General features: G+C 43.5%; 1 protein-coding gene across 1 annotated transcript in view; it reads left to right on the forward strand.

Annotated features, from left to right (window-relative positions):
* Nucleotides 1-2,668: 2,668 nt before the first annotated feature.
* Nucleotides 2,669-14,925, forward strand: part of PRR5L (proline rich 5 like) — a 40,992-nt gene continuing 28,735 nt past the window's right edge. Inside the window, exons 1-3 of the mRNA XM_062620283.1 lie at nucleotides 2,669-2,925; nucleotides 10,194-10,467; nucleotides 11,810-11,890. Coding sequence (XP_062476267.1) covers nucleotides 10,298-10,467; nucleotides 11,810-11,890 — 251 coding nt within the window. The 5' untranslated portion in view covers nucleotides 2,669-2,925; nucleotides 10,194-10,297. The remainder of the gene's footprint in view (nucleotides 2,926-10,193; nucleotides 10,468-11,809; nucleotides 11,891-14,925) is intronic.

Here is a 14,925-nt window from a genome sequence, read left to right on the forward strand (position 1 = left end):
AAGGCCACAGAAGAGTCCTCTTAAAAGTGCATGGCAGTCCGTTTGCACCATGTATTGGCTTTGAAGCTGACAGCAGATGTCTGTCAGTTATCACTTGTCTGTAAGGCAAGTAGCTTCCTTTGGAAACAATATTCTCTGTTTGCTCTAACAAAAGCTAAATGGGAAAGGGGGGCTATTAAAGGGTATTTTTCAATCTAAACATAACTCTTTTCAGATCTCTTTCACTGCAACCTTATTCCACTCGGGTAAGTTTTAGGGGCAGAATTTACGTAACTTTGAAAGCTAGGTGTGTTTTGCATAATCTCAGATAGCTAAGTTAGGTAAAATTGATCCCACCTAAGTATTTTTATCTCTCTCCTTGCTAATATTTCTATTTGTCTGCTCTTGTATAATGTCTCCTCAGTACCTATGCTCTTGCATAAGGTAACTAGGAGCCCTCACTCCCAGTGACAAGGACTCTTCACAGAACCTTCACTTCTTCCTGTTGTGAAAATCAAAGGGAACTTCCCCCTTTCTCCCAGTGCAGTGGCATGGTTCATGTTCAGCTCTTTCCTCCCTGTTATTCCACAAGTGGGAGTGCAGCCAATCATCAGGGTAGTCACATTAAGTCTGTGTTGTAGCGGTGAGGTCCCTAGGTGGTAGCCCTGAAGCTGAAACCACATGGCTATGATGGGTTTCTGCTCTTAAATGCAGAGCTCCACAAGTCTGCATGTGTAAGTATGCGTCCCACACCTGAAATGTATTGTCAAGTTTTAACTCTTAACCATGTGAGTTAAAATTTGGGGAAAGATTCCAACTTGTGTGCTGTTTTGTTGTTTTTTTTTTTCTGAGAATTTCCCTTGGAGGGTGCCATCTGAGCAGGTATGTCAGGTCACCATCCTCATCACCTGCACATTCCTTTGCTTGCCCATGGAGAACAGTTCAACTATGATCAATCACATCCTTGCTTCTGCTGTCAATCTACCCATAGTGGTGGAAACTTCCCAGCTATATCATGAGCTGCAAGCTGAGACCACCACTGAAACTACACTTCAGCAACACTGTCCCTGAAATGTTAGTGTTAGTTTGAAAAATGCATGCAGAAGGAATGAAAATACTCACTTTTAGTTGTTAGTAGATTAACTGATGAATTAATATTTTATGGCTGGATAGGTATCAACTCTCATCATATGCCACATCATTCTGGGGCTGGAAGTGTGCTTTTGTATGAATCATAGAATCACAAAATGGTTTGGCTTGGGAGGTATCTTAAAGACCATAGAGTTCCAACCCCTTCATCATCTTGTCCCCCCCTGAGCAGCATCAGCTTTCCTCATTTTAAGATGCAACTTTGTTGTAAAGTTACAATTTGATTTCTCTTAATGAGCATTTTAGTGGATTACCAAGCAGCAGCACTACAATTCATCAACTAATTCACAAAAGCCTCTTAAGCAGCTAGAGAAAATGATACTATTTTACACATTTGGTCTGTCTCCTTTAAAGACTTAAAAATCTCAGAGCATTAACTTAATGAGTAGCTCTCCAAAAGCTGGCATTACAGTTTGAGTTAGACATTCCAGGCAACTGCTCACTGATTGCAACTAGTTGCAACTTTTTCATCTCCTTATGGACCCCAATTACATGTGTTTTTTTCTTTCAGCAGTTTCCTGCCTGATACTGCTGTAGACTGACAGCCCAACAGAGCAAACTGCATGGGGCTGCGGCTGCCAGAGGAACCTTGAACTGTGAGATCAAAATAAAAGAAGCCCTATCTTTCCAACAGCACATCCACTTCCCCATGCTGCACATTTTATTGGCCATAACACGTTTCTTTATCTGTAGCTCAGTCAGAAGGCAAATCTCCTGCCCCAAGACAGGCCTGTGAGAAGTTGTTGACAGGTCCAGCATTTGAGAGCAGCTTCCAGTGCCTTTAGGCTGACAAGAAATGTGGAGAGGGGCTTTTGACAAGGGCCTGTAGTGACAGGACAAGGGGGAATGGCTTTAACCTGACAGAGGGGAGATTGAGATGAGCTCTTGGGCAGAAGTTCTTCCCCCCTGTGAGGGTGGTGAGGCCCTGGCACAGGTTGCCCAGAGAAGGTGTGGCTGCCCCATCCCTGGCAGTGTTCAAGGCCAGGTTAGATGGGGCTTGGAGCAACCTGGTCTAGTGGAACGTGTCCCTGCCCATGATGGGGTTGGAACTAGACGAGTTTTAAGGTCCCTTCTAACCCAAACCATTCTGTGATTCTGTGACTTCTCGGCCGACTCGGCGAGACCCCCTAGCATCGACCCCGCGCCGGTGCTGTGGGTACGCCCCACGGAGCCCAGGCCATCCTGCCCTGCCCCGGGGAAGGGCCTCGGAGCTCCTCTGTCCTTTCCTTTCCTTTTCTTTCCTTTATCCTCTCTTCCGCTAAAGGTCAGAAGAATTTAAACTTACTGACTCTACCGGGACGGGCTCCCCCAACTCCTCAGCGCTGGGGGATGCAGCCCCCTGAGGCCGGCCCCGCTCCGCCCGGCCCGGCTGGGCTTAGGGCGGCCCGGCAGCCTTTTGTCTGTGCTGGGAGGAGCCAGTAAGAGGCAGATTGTAAAAATAAAGGCTGGCCGGCGGCCAGGAAGTGTAAAATCCTGGCCGGCTGGTGGCAATTTCGCCAGATCGCGGCGACAAGAGGCAGCAGGTCGGCTGGTCGGTCCGTCGGTCGGTCCGTCGGTCGGTAGCGGAGCGGCCCCTCCTCGCCCCTTACTGCTTGGCGCGGTGGGGCGCGGCCTGCCGCCTGCCTCCCCTCCGAGGGGGCTGCAGTGCGGCGGCTTGGCAGCGGTGCTGACACCAGGAGGGAGCCGTTGGCCATGCGAAGGGGGAGCTTACCCGGTGGTGTCCTGCGGCAAAGAGCGGGCTGAGGCGGTCCCCCGACCTGGCCGTGCCTCTGGAGCAAAGCGCGGGCATAAAACTGGGTAAGTTCTCCTTTTAAAAATATAAAAAACAGACCCTCCGGCTCCGTAGAGCTGCCGAGTGAGTCATTTCCAAACGAAATGTCTCAATCTAACCCTTTTCCCCGCTCAGAAGGCACAATAGTTCTGAAACCGGGGGTGAAGGGAAAGAGGTTTTTCGTCTTCCCTCTTTCTCTAAATAAATTGATCTAGCACGTAGCTGCAGCGAGAGGATTCAAAAGCTGTGAGTACCAGGCCGCCTGTCTAGTAAAGTGAATGGTAGCCCCATCCCTTTCCCTCTTCCCTCTGGCCTATCCCCCGTGATGACGCTACCCTTGTCTCCCTGACTCTCGCTCAGAGCCTCTCTGCCCCAGGAATCTTCACAGTCCTTTTCCTTTTCGTAGCCATAACCTACTTTTCAGTTCCTTCAGCTGCCAAAGCCATCCTCTGCTGCCTTCTTCTCTGTGGGCTATCAGCCACGCATCTTGCCACTCAGCACAGCTCCTGGTTGTCCTTCCTCAAAAGAAATGCCCAGAGCACAGCTGTATTTTTTTCACTCCTGTGTTTTCCAGTCATATGACAGTTTGTTCATGGAAGTGGGCTATCTCAACCGGAGGGATGTTTTTGTTTGTCAGCAGCAAGTGCTGAGCTTATTATAGGTGATGCTGCAATTTTGTGGTGTGAAGGGTTTCAGTTATGCAGAACTCATTGCTACCTGGATCAGTTATCAAGAGCTGCTTACATCATGTGTATCATGGTATATATGCATGCATGTTTAATGTATATACCCAAGATCTTATGTCACAGTGAGGCAACATGCACAAAACACAGAAGCTGGTGTGTAGTGTTTTCTAACCCAGATTGCCACAGTTGAGCTGTGCAGTAGTCCCTAACGGTATCATCAGCAGAGACAAGACACTGTGCTGTCCTGATAAACTGTCTTTTCTGAAACTAGGAAACCACCTACACAGGGTTAGAGTCTGTCCTGTAAAGCCTGTGAAGAACTTTGTTAGCATTTAGCGTGTATTAGTGAGGCACTGGCGCAGATTTCCCAAAGAAGGTGTGGCTGCCCCATGAACGGGGCTTGGAGCAACCTGGTCTAGTGGAAGCTGTCCCTGCCCATGGAAGGGGATTGGAACTGGATAAGCTTTAAGGTCCCTTCTAACCCAAACCATTCTGTGGTTCTATGATTCTAAATTAAAATTTCACAGTAATCTAAGACATCGTGCAATCTTGATACACACTTCATAGACCACATATGGCATTCCTGGAAAGATTTTAGTGCCATGGACTTCTATAACATATCAGAGGGAGGAAAATACTTGGGCTTGAGTCAAAAACCTGCTTTTTGGTGAAGCCAGAAAAAATGTTTTTCAGATGTGGATTCTTCTGTGGTTGCCTGTGACGGGTAGATCCTGAATCTCTGATTGAAGTAGTTGTCAAGTCAGGTACAGTGTATTGCACTGGGATCTGCATGGATGGTACCTCCAAGGGGCAGTGCCAAGGGGAGACAGGGAAATTCATGCCCATGTGGGAGTCTTTTTTGATATGTCAGTTTAATAACAATATTTCATTTTGTCAGTTTTACATTAAAGTTAAGGTAACAGTTTCACATTTTTCTTCAGTCTTCAATATAAAATTCTTTGTAATTATTTGTATGCAGTGTGTTTACGGGCCATCTGATATCAGTTGAGACTGATAAGACTTCTAATGTTCATCTTCGAAGTTCAGCTGGAACACAGGTGGTGTTTACCAACTCCTCAATCCCTTTTGGAAAAGTTTCAGTTCCTTAAATTCTGAGCAACCAAAGACACAGACTAGGGGAGATATTTATCCTTTTATCTGAGAAATAAGTACATGTAGCTTCCATTCTTACGGAAAGAGTGAAGGAATGGGACTTGAATGTATCCTTAAGGACTTAGAAGTAGCAGGGAAATAAGTACTAGAATGTAATCATCTGTAATTAATTTCATTGTGTTCAATTTTCATGTGACTTTTCTAACTGCCTGTAGTATTTGTGGATTTGTTTTTCCCATAGTGTATGACCTTTGTACTCACTGTTACTCCTGATGTGAATTAAAGTATAAATATACACTGAGTATGTGCTGGGTTCCAGGGCTTGCTCAGTAGAGCATAATAACCGTACTGAACACACAAGATGGGCCTAAGTGCAGATCAGAGGGTGGAAGATTGTGCTAAGGATTTTAGCAAAACCTCAGTTATGCTAGAGCTGGCTGAGGGTAGGCTGTGACTATCAGCAGGCAAGGTAGCTGCCATGCTTTGTAGTCCCAGGGTTAAAAATTTGGGGGATACTCATGGTTTAAATAACAGCAACAGGAATGTGAAAACAAAAAACAAACAAAAAAGAATAAGTATGAGAGCAAGAAAGCACAGAGAGATTGTCATTATAGTGGCAGCAGAGATAGTTCCTAAAATAATTGCAGTTGCCAGTGTTTTATTTGATGAAGTGTATCCATCATCTGATTAACATTCCTAGAAAATTAAAAGTGTCATTACATTTAGACTGATACAACTTTTTTGCTTCCGAAACTATGTTTCCCCCTCCCTCCATGCTTCTGCGTGGCACATTATGATAGAATGGTTTGGGTTGGAAGGGACCTTAAAGCTCATCCAGTTCCAATCCTCCTGCCATGGGCAGGGACACTTTCTACTAGACCGAATTGCTCCAAGCACTCTCCAGCCTGGCCTTGAACACTGCTGGGGATGGGGCAGCCACAACTTCTATATTTAGATGCCTATTGTTTTGCATGGGATGTGAATTAAGCACTAAAGTTTTCCAGAGACAGATTTCCAAAAGTGTGAAGGCATGAAAGGATGAGGGTGTAGGAAGGCCCATAGCATGAGGTTGGGCCCCAGACTGCCTCCAAAATTATTGACATTCTTGCTTTCAGTAACTTCTGACATACATGTAGGACCTTTGTTAGTTATGGAATAAACCTTGATTTTGATCATGTCTTTCTAAAAAGCAGACTTTGTTTATTTTTAAGAAACTGAGCAATAAGAGGAACTGAAAGCGTTGTGTTTTCTTAGAATATAAACTAAGTTCATGTATGTGCAGTTGTGATGACCATAAAGATTTGAAGTTACAGGTTGTAGGCTGATTTTCTACTTCTCAGTATGGCTGCGTAGCAAATAAATGGGCAATTTTGGTCAGAAATAGTGTTTTCAGATCTTGTCCGTTGAACTTGAATCAAGGATTTTGCCAATCACGTACTTTGTTAAGGATTTACAAGGAGAATCAGGTAACAAAAAGCTGGATGGTTTTCTGCAGATTTTTGTGTCTGAGTTAAAATGAAACCACTCATCATGGGTCTGCAGGCCTAGTACAGCAGGGAGTTTTCTTAAGATTCTGCTTCTTCCACACAATCATTAAAAAATCTGATGTGTGTTGCAATCTTCAGTTTGTGTGGTTTATAGTAATGGCTCATCAATGCACAATTGCACAAAACATATAAAGGAGAGAAAAATGGGCAAGTGTATATGTTTCTTCATGAAGGGGCTGTTCTTTTAACACTAAAAAATGTTTAAATAGCAAAATATCACTTATATCTGGATAACACCACATTCTCTGATGCTGTGTTTCAGGAGACCTGGGAAATGCTTGTTTCATATAATCACAGAATGGTTTGGGTTGGAAGGGACCTTAAAGCTCATTCAGTTCCAACTCCCTGCCATGGGTAGGGATACCTTCCACTAGACCAGGTTGCTCCAAACCCCATCCAACCTGGTCTTGAATGCTGCTGGGATGGGGCATCAACGACTTCTGTGGGGATCCTGTGATTTCTCCACTCTTTGCTCTCTTGCTTTAAAGTTACTTTTCCCCCCATCTGCTTTAAATTTACTTTTTGACTAGTGGCTTTTTCGTCTGAATTTGGTGTGAAGTAGTGCTGGTGCAGGTTTTCCTCTAAGGAGCAATGACAGTTGCAGTTTTTGCTGCTCTGTCACTTCCATATGTGGCTGTTGTTCTGTGTCTTGCAGAAAAGGCATCACAAGAATTGAAAATGGTCTGTTTTTTTGTTAAATCTTAGTTACCATGGGCTTTTGTTTGTTTGGCTCAAGATTATCATGAGGGTTCATAACTTGGAGCATTTGCTGTCAACTTTTTCTTCTGGTTATTCTTTCTTCAGTAGAGATCAGTTGATAGAGGTATATTGCCTGATCTTGCTTTTCATCCAGAAAGTCATATGTATTATGGTCTGTTGGGAGGGAAAGGTCTTTTCATCAAATCATTTTATAATGATTTCTCTGTTTGTTTTCATGGTTAAGAGGAAACAAAGGATAAAAAAATCTAGCTTGATGACTGTAATGTTTTTATAAATGCCTGTATCTGTGTGTGTGTTGGAAAAGGATTTGTCTCCATGCTTGATTCTTCTCTTTAAAGATTCAGATTAATCCTTAAAGTGTTTACTCAGATGTGATGAATTACAAGTGGATGAAATAACATTGTTGTCAGATTGACTCATCATCCCCCAGTTGAGAACATTGACTTCTAGTTCTGAAAAGCTTGCTCACTCAAAGACCTGGTTTTTACATGGATTAACGTATCTCCCTTGTTAGAGATGTGGAAGGTTTAGAGAGCTGGGTTTTGAGATAATAATCAAGGATAAAAGAAAACAAAGACCGGGGGTAGGGCAGCTGAAAGGGAAAGATCAATCCATCTCTCTTTGACACACTTATGATAAGCATTTTCTCCCAAAAAAGTAGGGTCATTAAGAGAAATGAGAAGAATAGAGAGTGTTTTAGGACATATCAGCTATCAAGGGGTTTGAAACCCCCATAAAGCATTGCCCTGGCAGCTGGAGCACATGACAATGAGAGATTACCTTGGTGAGGTTGTATCTCTTATGCAGTTGATGCACTTCAATTTTCAGGTCTTCATGCTTTTTATAATCAGTGGTAAGAGTGTTGCTTGGTGGCTAGAGCATGCTGCACGCTGGTATCTCTCTTCACTCCATATAAAAGGGGAAAAATAATAATTGCTTCTCTGTAAAGTTTTTTCTAGTTCTGTGGTTGATACATAATAGGACTGTGATTATTAGCAGTAGGTTGTATTTGCTGGTGTTCTAAGAAGCTTTAATGTTAGGAAGAGGAGACTGTAGATGTGAGGGAGTTTGGACTGAAGGCCTCTACGAGGACAATGTCAGTGAATATTAGTGAAGAATATTATGAAGAAATTCTTCCCTATGAGGCTGGTAAGGTACTGCCACAGGTTGCCCAGAGGAGCTGGAAATGTTCAAGGCCAGGTTGGGTGGGGCTTGGAGCAACCTGGTCTAGTGGGAGGTGTCCCTGCCCATGGCAGGGGGTTGGAACTAGGTGAGCTTTAAGGTTCCTTCCAACCCAAAGCACTCTGATTCTGTGATTCTATAAAGTAACAATTGTATTGCATTTATAACTATGAAAAATATATGCTGTTTTCCTGGTATAAAAATTGTTAAGCTAGAAATTTTACTGCCCTGCTAGAAGTGACCTCTCACTTACTCAGCTCCTTACCCTGTCACTTTTGGAGCTATGAGATTACAAACATTGGCACAAGCACTGGTTTTGCAACAGAAGCATCTGTTATGTGTACACTTTGCCTCCCAGGCACCTTTTGGTGTGTTGTAAGAAAAGCCTGCCCCTGACTTTCCAAGGTGCTGTGGCTCTTATCCTCTGATGATTTCTGATGTAGTTAAAATTGACAATAGAGAAATTGATGGCAGGTTGAAAATGTGTGGGCCATGTCTAATGAACTGTTACTTCAAAATGTACACAGAGGACTCTGCTGATCTGGTTGTATTAGTTTACATTTATTCTTCGTTTCTAGAAGTTATCACTATTTTTTTTTTTAATTGGAACAGGACAGCCACAGAATCAGCAGATTACTGCCCTTTCAAACAGCAACAGTCAAGACTAAGCTCATATCACAAAGGACTGTCAGGGCTTTGTCATCTCCAAAGACAGCCAGTGGCTGTCTAAAGACAGAATAAGGTTGCACTTGTAGCCATGTTCCAGTTCCACAGATACCTGTGCAAACTATATTTAATTTGTGGGGGAATAACCACCATATTTAATTCTTGTATATGACCAAGAATGACAGTATTACATGTTTTGGGGCCTTAAAACCGAGGTGTTTTAACTTCCTCAGTGGTGGGGTGCATGGTATCTGTGGCATAGCAAAAGCTTGTGAGAGCTTCATGGGGGTTTATCAGGATCAATGAGGCTGTGCAGAGGTGGGGTAGCAGAGTGAGCTCAGCATGAAACAGGGCTGGGCGGATGGAAAGAAAGTTGTTCTCCTACATGTGATTTGGGGAGTAGTTGTATTAGAAGCACTATGCAGATAGACAACATTTCTTTGGCTGATCACCTCTGTTTTCATGTCATATTGAAGATGTGGTGGAAATGATCTTGCATCTCATGTGCAGTTCAGTTACAGAACTCTTTCCCACCCACCTTTCTCATTTCTCCCACATCTCCATTCTCCAGATCCAACTACATTGGCTGCTTGTATTCATCTGTAGTGGGAAGATTTCAAAAGAGCTTTGCCAAGGTTTTTTTGTGATTTTTATCCAAGCTAACTTATTCTATTTCTGTGATTTAGTTGGGGCTACATATTTGTCTATATGGAGAAGATTATCAGAGTGGAAAATATGGGCATTTTGTATTTGGCCTAGCAATTACTTCTCACTCTGTAGAAAACAAAGTCCTGATTACTCTCAAAGTAATCCAGTTGTCAGATCTCTTTTGCAGAAGTGCCTTATTGTATCCTTTATAGTAATGGACTGATAATGAGTGGGTGTATGCCCTTGCACAACACTTCCCCCAAAAAAACAGGCAATGTGCATCTTTTTTTTCTATTGTTAATCTTTTATTCCTTTCTGGTGAAATACTTTTCTCTTTCTCCAGTTTCTAGTGTTTTGTACAGGCTGAATGGCTAACTGTATTTAAAGGTATTTGTAAGGTGCTTCCAGCAGAAATGTTCAGGCACTTCTGTTCTTGCATCTCTGCCAATTGAAATGGAAAGAGAGACCATGCTTGTATTTCTGGCTGGCTGTGTTGGGTCGTTATTTAAGGGGCAAGATGGGAAATGGGACTGCTGTTGAAAAGCTGCAGAAGATTTGCCCAAATTTGCTGTTAAAAGGTTAGGATATTTCACCGCTCCTTTCTCTGTCTTGCTCTTTTCCTTTCTCTTTGCCTTGCAGGACTGCTTCATCACCTTGTGATGTGTGTTCATGTCACAATCTGACCCCATGGGGGGCTGCTAGTCCAAGGCTGACTCTTTGTTTTTGCTCCAGGAGAAGTCCTAGATTTTGAAGATTCATTGACATCTCTGAGACTAACATTTGGATCTTCAAAAGAAGAGACTTTCTGATGGCCCTGCTCTGCTCCAGCTGATCCTATGACTGGAGGGTTCACCGTGGCTCCATCCTTTACTCTCCAGTTCCACAAGATGGGTTCATTAAGAAGGCCCCGACCTCGCTTCATGAGCTCTCCGGTTCTCAGTGATCTACCACGGTTCCAGGCAGCCCGGCAGGCCCTGCAGCTCAGCTCCAACTCTGCCTGGAACAGGTGAGCAGCCCCCTGATAAGAGCCATGCATGTCTTACCTTCATGCTTCAGACTGTTTATGGTGAAGCTTGCCTGTTTGTAAGCACACATGAATTTTTGGGATGCCCAAGATTTGCTGGCATTGAAAGCCTCTGTGGAGGTAAAAAAAGTAGACCTAGTAGTGTTCAGCCTTCCTTTTGGCCAGAGTTGTTCAGAGGTAACGTCTTGAAGTAAAACAGAAGTGCTCTTTATTAACAGTTGTATCTTTTAAGCACTATTTAGGAAAATGCATCCTAGCAGTGTAATAATAACCAATTTCTTAATGCACAATAGGCATTTATCTGCATATTATGAAGCTTTTACCACAGTCAATTTCCTCTGACAACTGCTAAGCTTGTGGCTTCTACCAGCACTTCGTATTACAGCCAAATCCTGTCTGCAGTGTGCGTCATGCAGCAGTGGCAATGGGAAAAACAACATGTAGCATGAGGAGTGAAATGTCCCAATCTGATCTAATGGTCTGCTGCTACCAAAAGTGGGTGTTCCGAGCTTCCCTTCTGCCACCAGCTCTGTGCTCTGCAGACCCCTCTCTTGCTCACCTAGCTCAGCTTACTAGTGTCACACAAAACGCTGAGAGAGTTAGCTTATTCAGCTTGGAGAAGAGAAGGCTCCTTGGAGACCTTAGAGCAGCTTCCCATGCCTGAAGGGGCTGAAGAGAAAGCTGGAGAAGGTCTTTTGACAAGGGCCTGTAGTGACAAGACAAGGGGGAATGGCTTTAACCTGACAGAGGGGAGCTTGAGATGAGATATTAGGAAAAAATTCTTCACTGATGTTTGGAAAGGACCTTAAAGGTCATCTAGTTCCAGCCCCCTGCCTTGGACACTTCCAGGCATGCAACAGCCACAGCTTCCCTGGGCAACTTGTGCCAGGCCCTCACCACCCTCACAGTGAGGAATTTTTTCCTCATGTCTGATCTAAATCTCCCCTCTGTCAGTTTAAAGCCATTCCTCCTTGTTCTGTCACTACAGGTCCTTGTAAAAAGTCCCTTAGATCCCCTAAACAGTCATGTGAAGGATTTATCTAGTATGAACATGTTCTTTGTGAACAGTGTCCCTGTAATGACTGTCCCTTGCTTGCTCTAGGCACAAGTTGATGCTGGTTTTGCTCCATCTCCTGTGAGAAATGTAGGTAAATAAGAGTGATTTCCAGAGTAGAAAGAGGGGAAGTATTTAAGTGCAATTAACCTCTCCACCCTATTGCAAGCACTCAGCTTTTGGTGGCTAGCTCACATTGCACTCTTGTGTTAAATCACACTGCTGGCTGTTATTTATGGATGTTGTACTGTCTCATTTCTTTTTTGGCAGTGTTCAAACAGCAGTGATAAATGTGTTCAAAGGGGGAGGCTTGCAGAATAATGAACTTTACACTCTCAATGAAAATATCAGGTAGGTTGCTGAAATGCATGAGAAGGGATTTTTGTCGCTGCTTGTTTGGTGTTTCTTGTGTTTATTCCCCTGCAGAACAGCAATTACAGGATATTGGTGGGAGGAGCAGGAATCGAAGCAAACTTAAGCACAGTTAGGAGATTTCAGTCTTAATTCTTTTTTTTTTGCTATGAGGTGCAGTGAATGGCATAGGGCACTTGGATAATGTTTCTCTGACTTGTGTGGATGCATAGCTTCACCAAGGACAGGATGTGTATTGACTCGGACTACAAGGATTTTGTCCTTCCCAGTGGTGTTTGGCTCTTCTGGCTGTTTTTACACATTTTTATCAGGGGATTCAGGGTGGTAATAACGTCTTCTCTAAACCTGAGTTTCTCAGAAATGTGGAGTCTTTAAAATGAAGGCACAACACAACATTTCATATAAAAGCTTAATCTCCACATCGTAATTGCAGGCCAAGACCTGAAAATACTAAGCTTCAAGATATAAAGAAGTTAAGGCCTAACAAATATTTTCCAACACTGATGCTAGTGATGATTGAAAGTATTTTATATTTTTTTAGCATGTGGTTTCGTTCTGATTATTTGGAAAGTTTGGTTAGCATAGATAGGTCTGTAAAGTAAATAAAGAACAATTTACTCTTGGTTCCAAGTGCTGATAAGAGGAGCATTGTCAGAGCTCATGGGTGTAGTTCCTCCTCCCTCTCTCTTTCCCACTACATCCATATTCATTCATCATGAATGCTGTTATATAGGTCTTGGCTTCTCCTTTTCTGTCTACCGCCTTCCACCTCTCAATTCCTATGGCAGATTTCCTGAGTGCCAAGTTTCAAGTAGCAATTTAGGCTAAGCACATACTCAGCAGCAGTCTAAACTACCCCCTTCCCTACTTTCAAAATCAATGCAGCTTGCAGAGTATGAGACTCTCCTACTTGGTCTGGTCCCAAAGGTGAAAGTTAAATATAATTCCTTCTGAGAGCTGAGTGAGGGCAATGTTTGTCTCATGCTTTAGTACTATTTTAGTGTGATCAGGTCAGAAGTCCTCAAGTTAGGTTTAAGTACTTGGAGCAATCTTAATTCTCCACAAAGATCCTCTGAGAGCTGGAGCAATTCCACTCTGGAGACAGGCTGAGAGAGCTGGGATTGTTCAGCCTGGAGAAGACAAGGCTCTGGGGAGACCTTAGAGCAGCTTCCAGTACCTAAAGGGGCTGACAAGAAGTTCAGGGAGGGGCTTTTGACAAAAGGGTGTAGGGACAGACAAAGGGGAATGAATTTAAACTGACAGAGAGGAGATTTAGATGAGATATAAAGAAGAAGTTCTTCCCTGTGAGGGTGCTGAGGCCCTGGCACAGGTTGCCCAGAGAAGCTGTGGCTGCCCCATCCCTGGCAGCTCTCAAGGCCAGATTGGGCAGGGCTTGGAGCAACCTGGTCTAGTGGAAGGTGTCCCTGCCTGTGACAGGGTGGTTGGAACCGGATGAGTTTTAATGTTCCTTCCAACCCATACTGTTCTGTGATTCTATTATTCCTTCCCACCCTTGCAGGGAGCAGTACACCAGGCAGAAGAGACATGTTGCCTGGGCTTGGCTCCTGGGACTGGACCATGCTTTCTTCATATTGGTTACTGAAGTGTTGGGAGCTGTGTGAAGAACAGGAGGTGCTTTGTGAACTGTGTGCACTTTGTAAACAGTGCTGCTGGTGGAAGTAGAAATGCCCTTTTCCACGGACAGGCACTCCCAGGCAGCCCTTGGGAGCACTCACCTTGAAATATATGATTGATGTGTCTGCAGGTGCTCTGAGCATTGGTTACATCTCCAAATGTCATTCTTTAAATAGGGCACTTGAATATTCAAGTAGCTCAATAATGTTCATCTAAGGAGCAAACAGCGTGCAACTTCATGTATGTATGTGTGCACACCTGCACACAGTGACTCTGGGTGTTGAGGTCAAGCTGGTGCATTTTCTGTATTTGCAGTTACCCATTCCTCTCTTGGGAGAAGTTAGTAATGCTAGGTGCTTCAGGAGCCTTGCAGATTGTGTACAGAGCTTAGTTATTTGACTGTGGGAAATGCAGGAGAGTTTTAAAGTAGGACAGTAATGACAGGACAAGGAGACAAGCACAAGGTAACATTTTGCTCTGGATTGCTGCCACTAAGTAATCTCACTGTGATTTAATATCTTTTCACTGGATACTTTATTTCTGCCCTGAAAGTCAGTTGTCACAGCAAGAAGAACTGTTAAAAAGTGCTGTCAGGAGATGGGGTTTCGGGAAGCAGGAGGTGACCTAGCGATGATTAGGAAGAGACCGACCTGTTGAGCTCTGACTAAGGTGCAAGCCTCTGGTTGTTGGTATACTGTTCTGCAGTGGGCTTGTCAATAAGCTGATAGGGAGCCCATGGATTCTGCCAAAGCCAGTAGAAGACCTTCTGGCAACCAGGACCCCAAAGACTTCTCTGGTTTATCTATTTCACAGAAATAGAAATGTGCTTTGAGATGGGTGGGGGAAATATAACCTCTCTGAGGAAGAGTCAAGGCCTGTTGGCATGCAAATTAGTGGATAAGAAGCGTTACAAAGTGATTAGGGGGGAAAGTTGCTATCAAAATTGACTTTCAGCAAAGATTAGGAAAAAGTGGTGGAGTTTGTTGGTAAGAACCCAGCCTGAGAACTTGATGGTCCCTCGTTCAAGGGCTGGTTTTGAGCACTCTTGATTATACTTCACATTGGTATAAAGCAAAATTCTTTGAACAGGAAAAAGAATACAATGTATTGCCGTGGAAAGTGCTGGGCATCTTTTAAATTTAGGCAGAATTTCCTGCTACAGGATTTAAGCTCCTAGTTGCTGAAAGCTGGAAGTGCAAATGTACTGAACTCTGTAAGTTGGTTTGTTTTTGGTTTGTTGTTTTTTTTTTTTTCTTTTTTTTTTTTTTTTTTTCCCCAATGCTTCTGCTGTAAAACAACCCTGATTTTTATATCAGGGTTTTGAAATACAACTCTGTTAGAATTTAAAACTTTTACCACAGCCTGTTTTAAAATCCAAA

Source organism: Pezoporus occidentalis, unplaced genomic scaffold, assembly GCF_034315485.1.
Source record: "Pezoporus occidentalis ecotype Australia unplaced genomic scaffold, CSIRO_AGI_Poc_V1 ctg22, whole genome shotgun sequence".
NCBI lineage: Eukaryota > Metazoa > Chordata > Aves > Psittaciformes > Psittacidae > Pezoporus > Pezoporus occidentalis.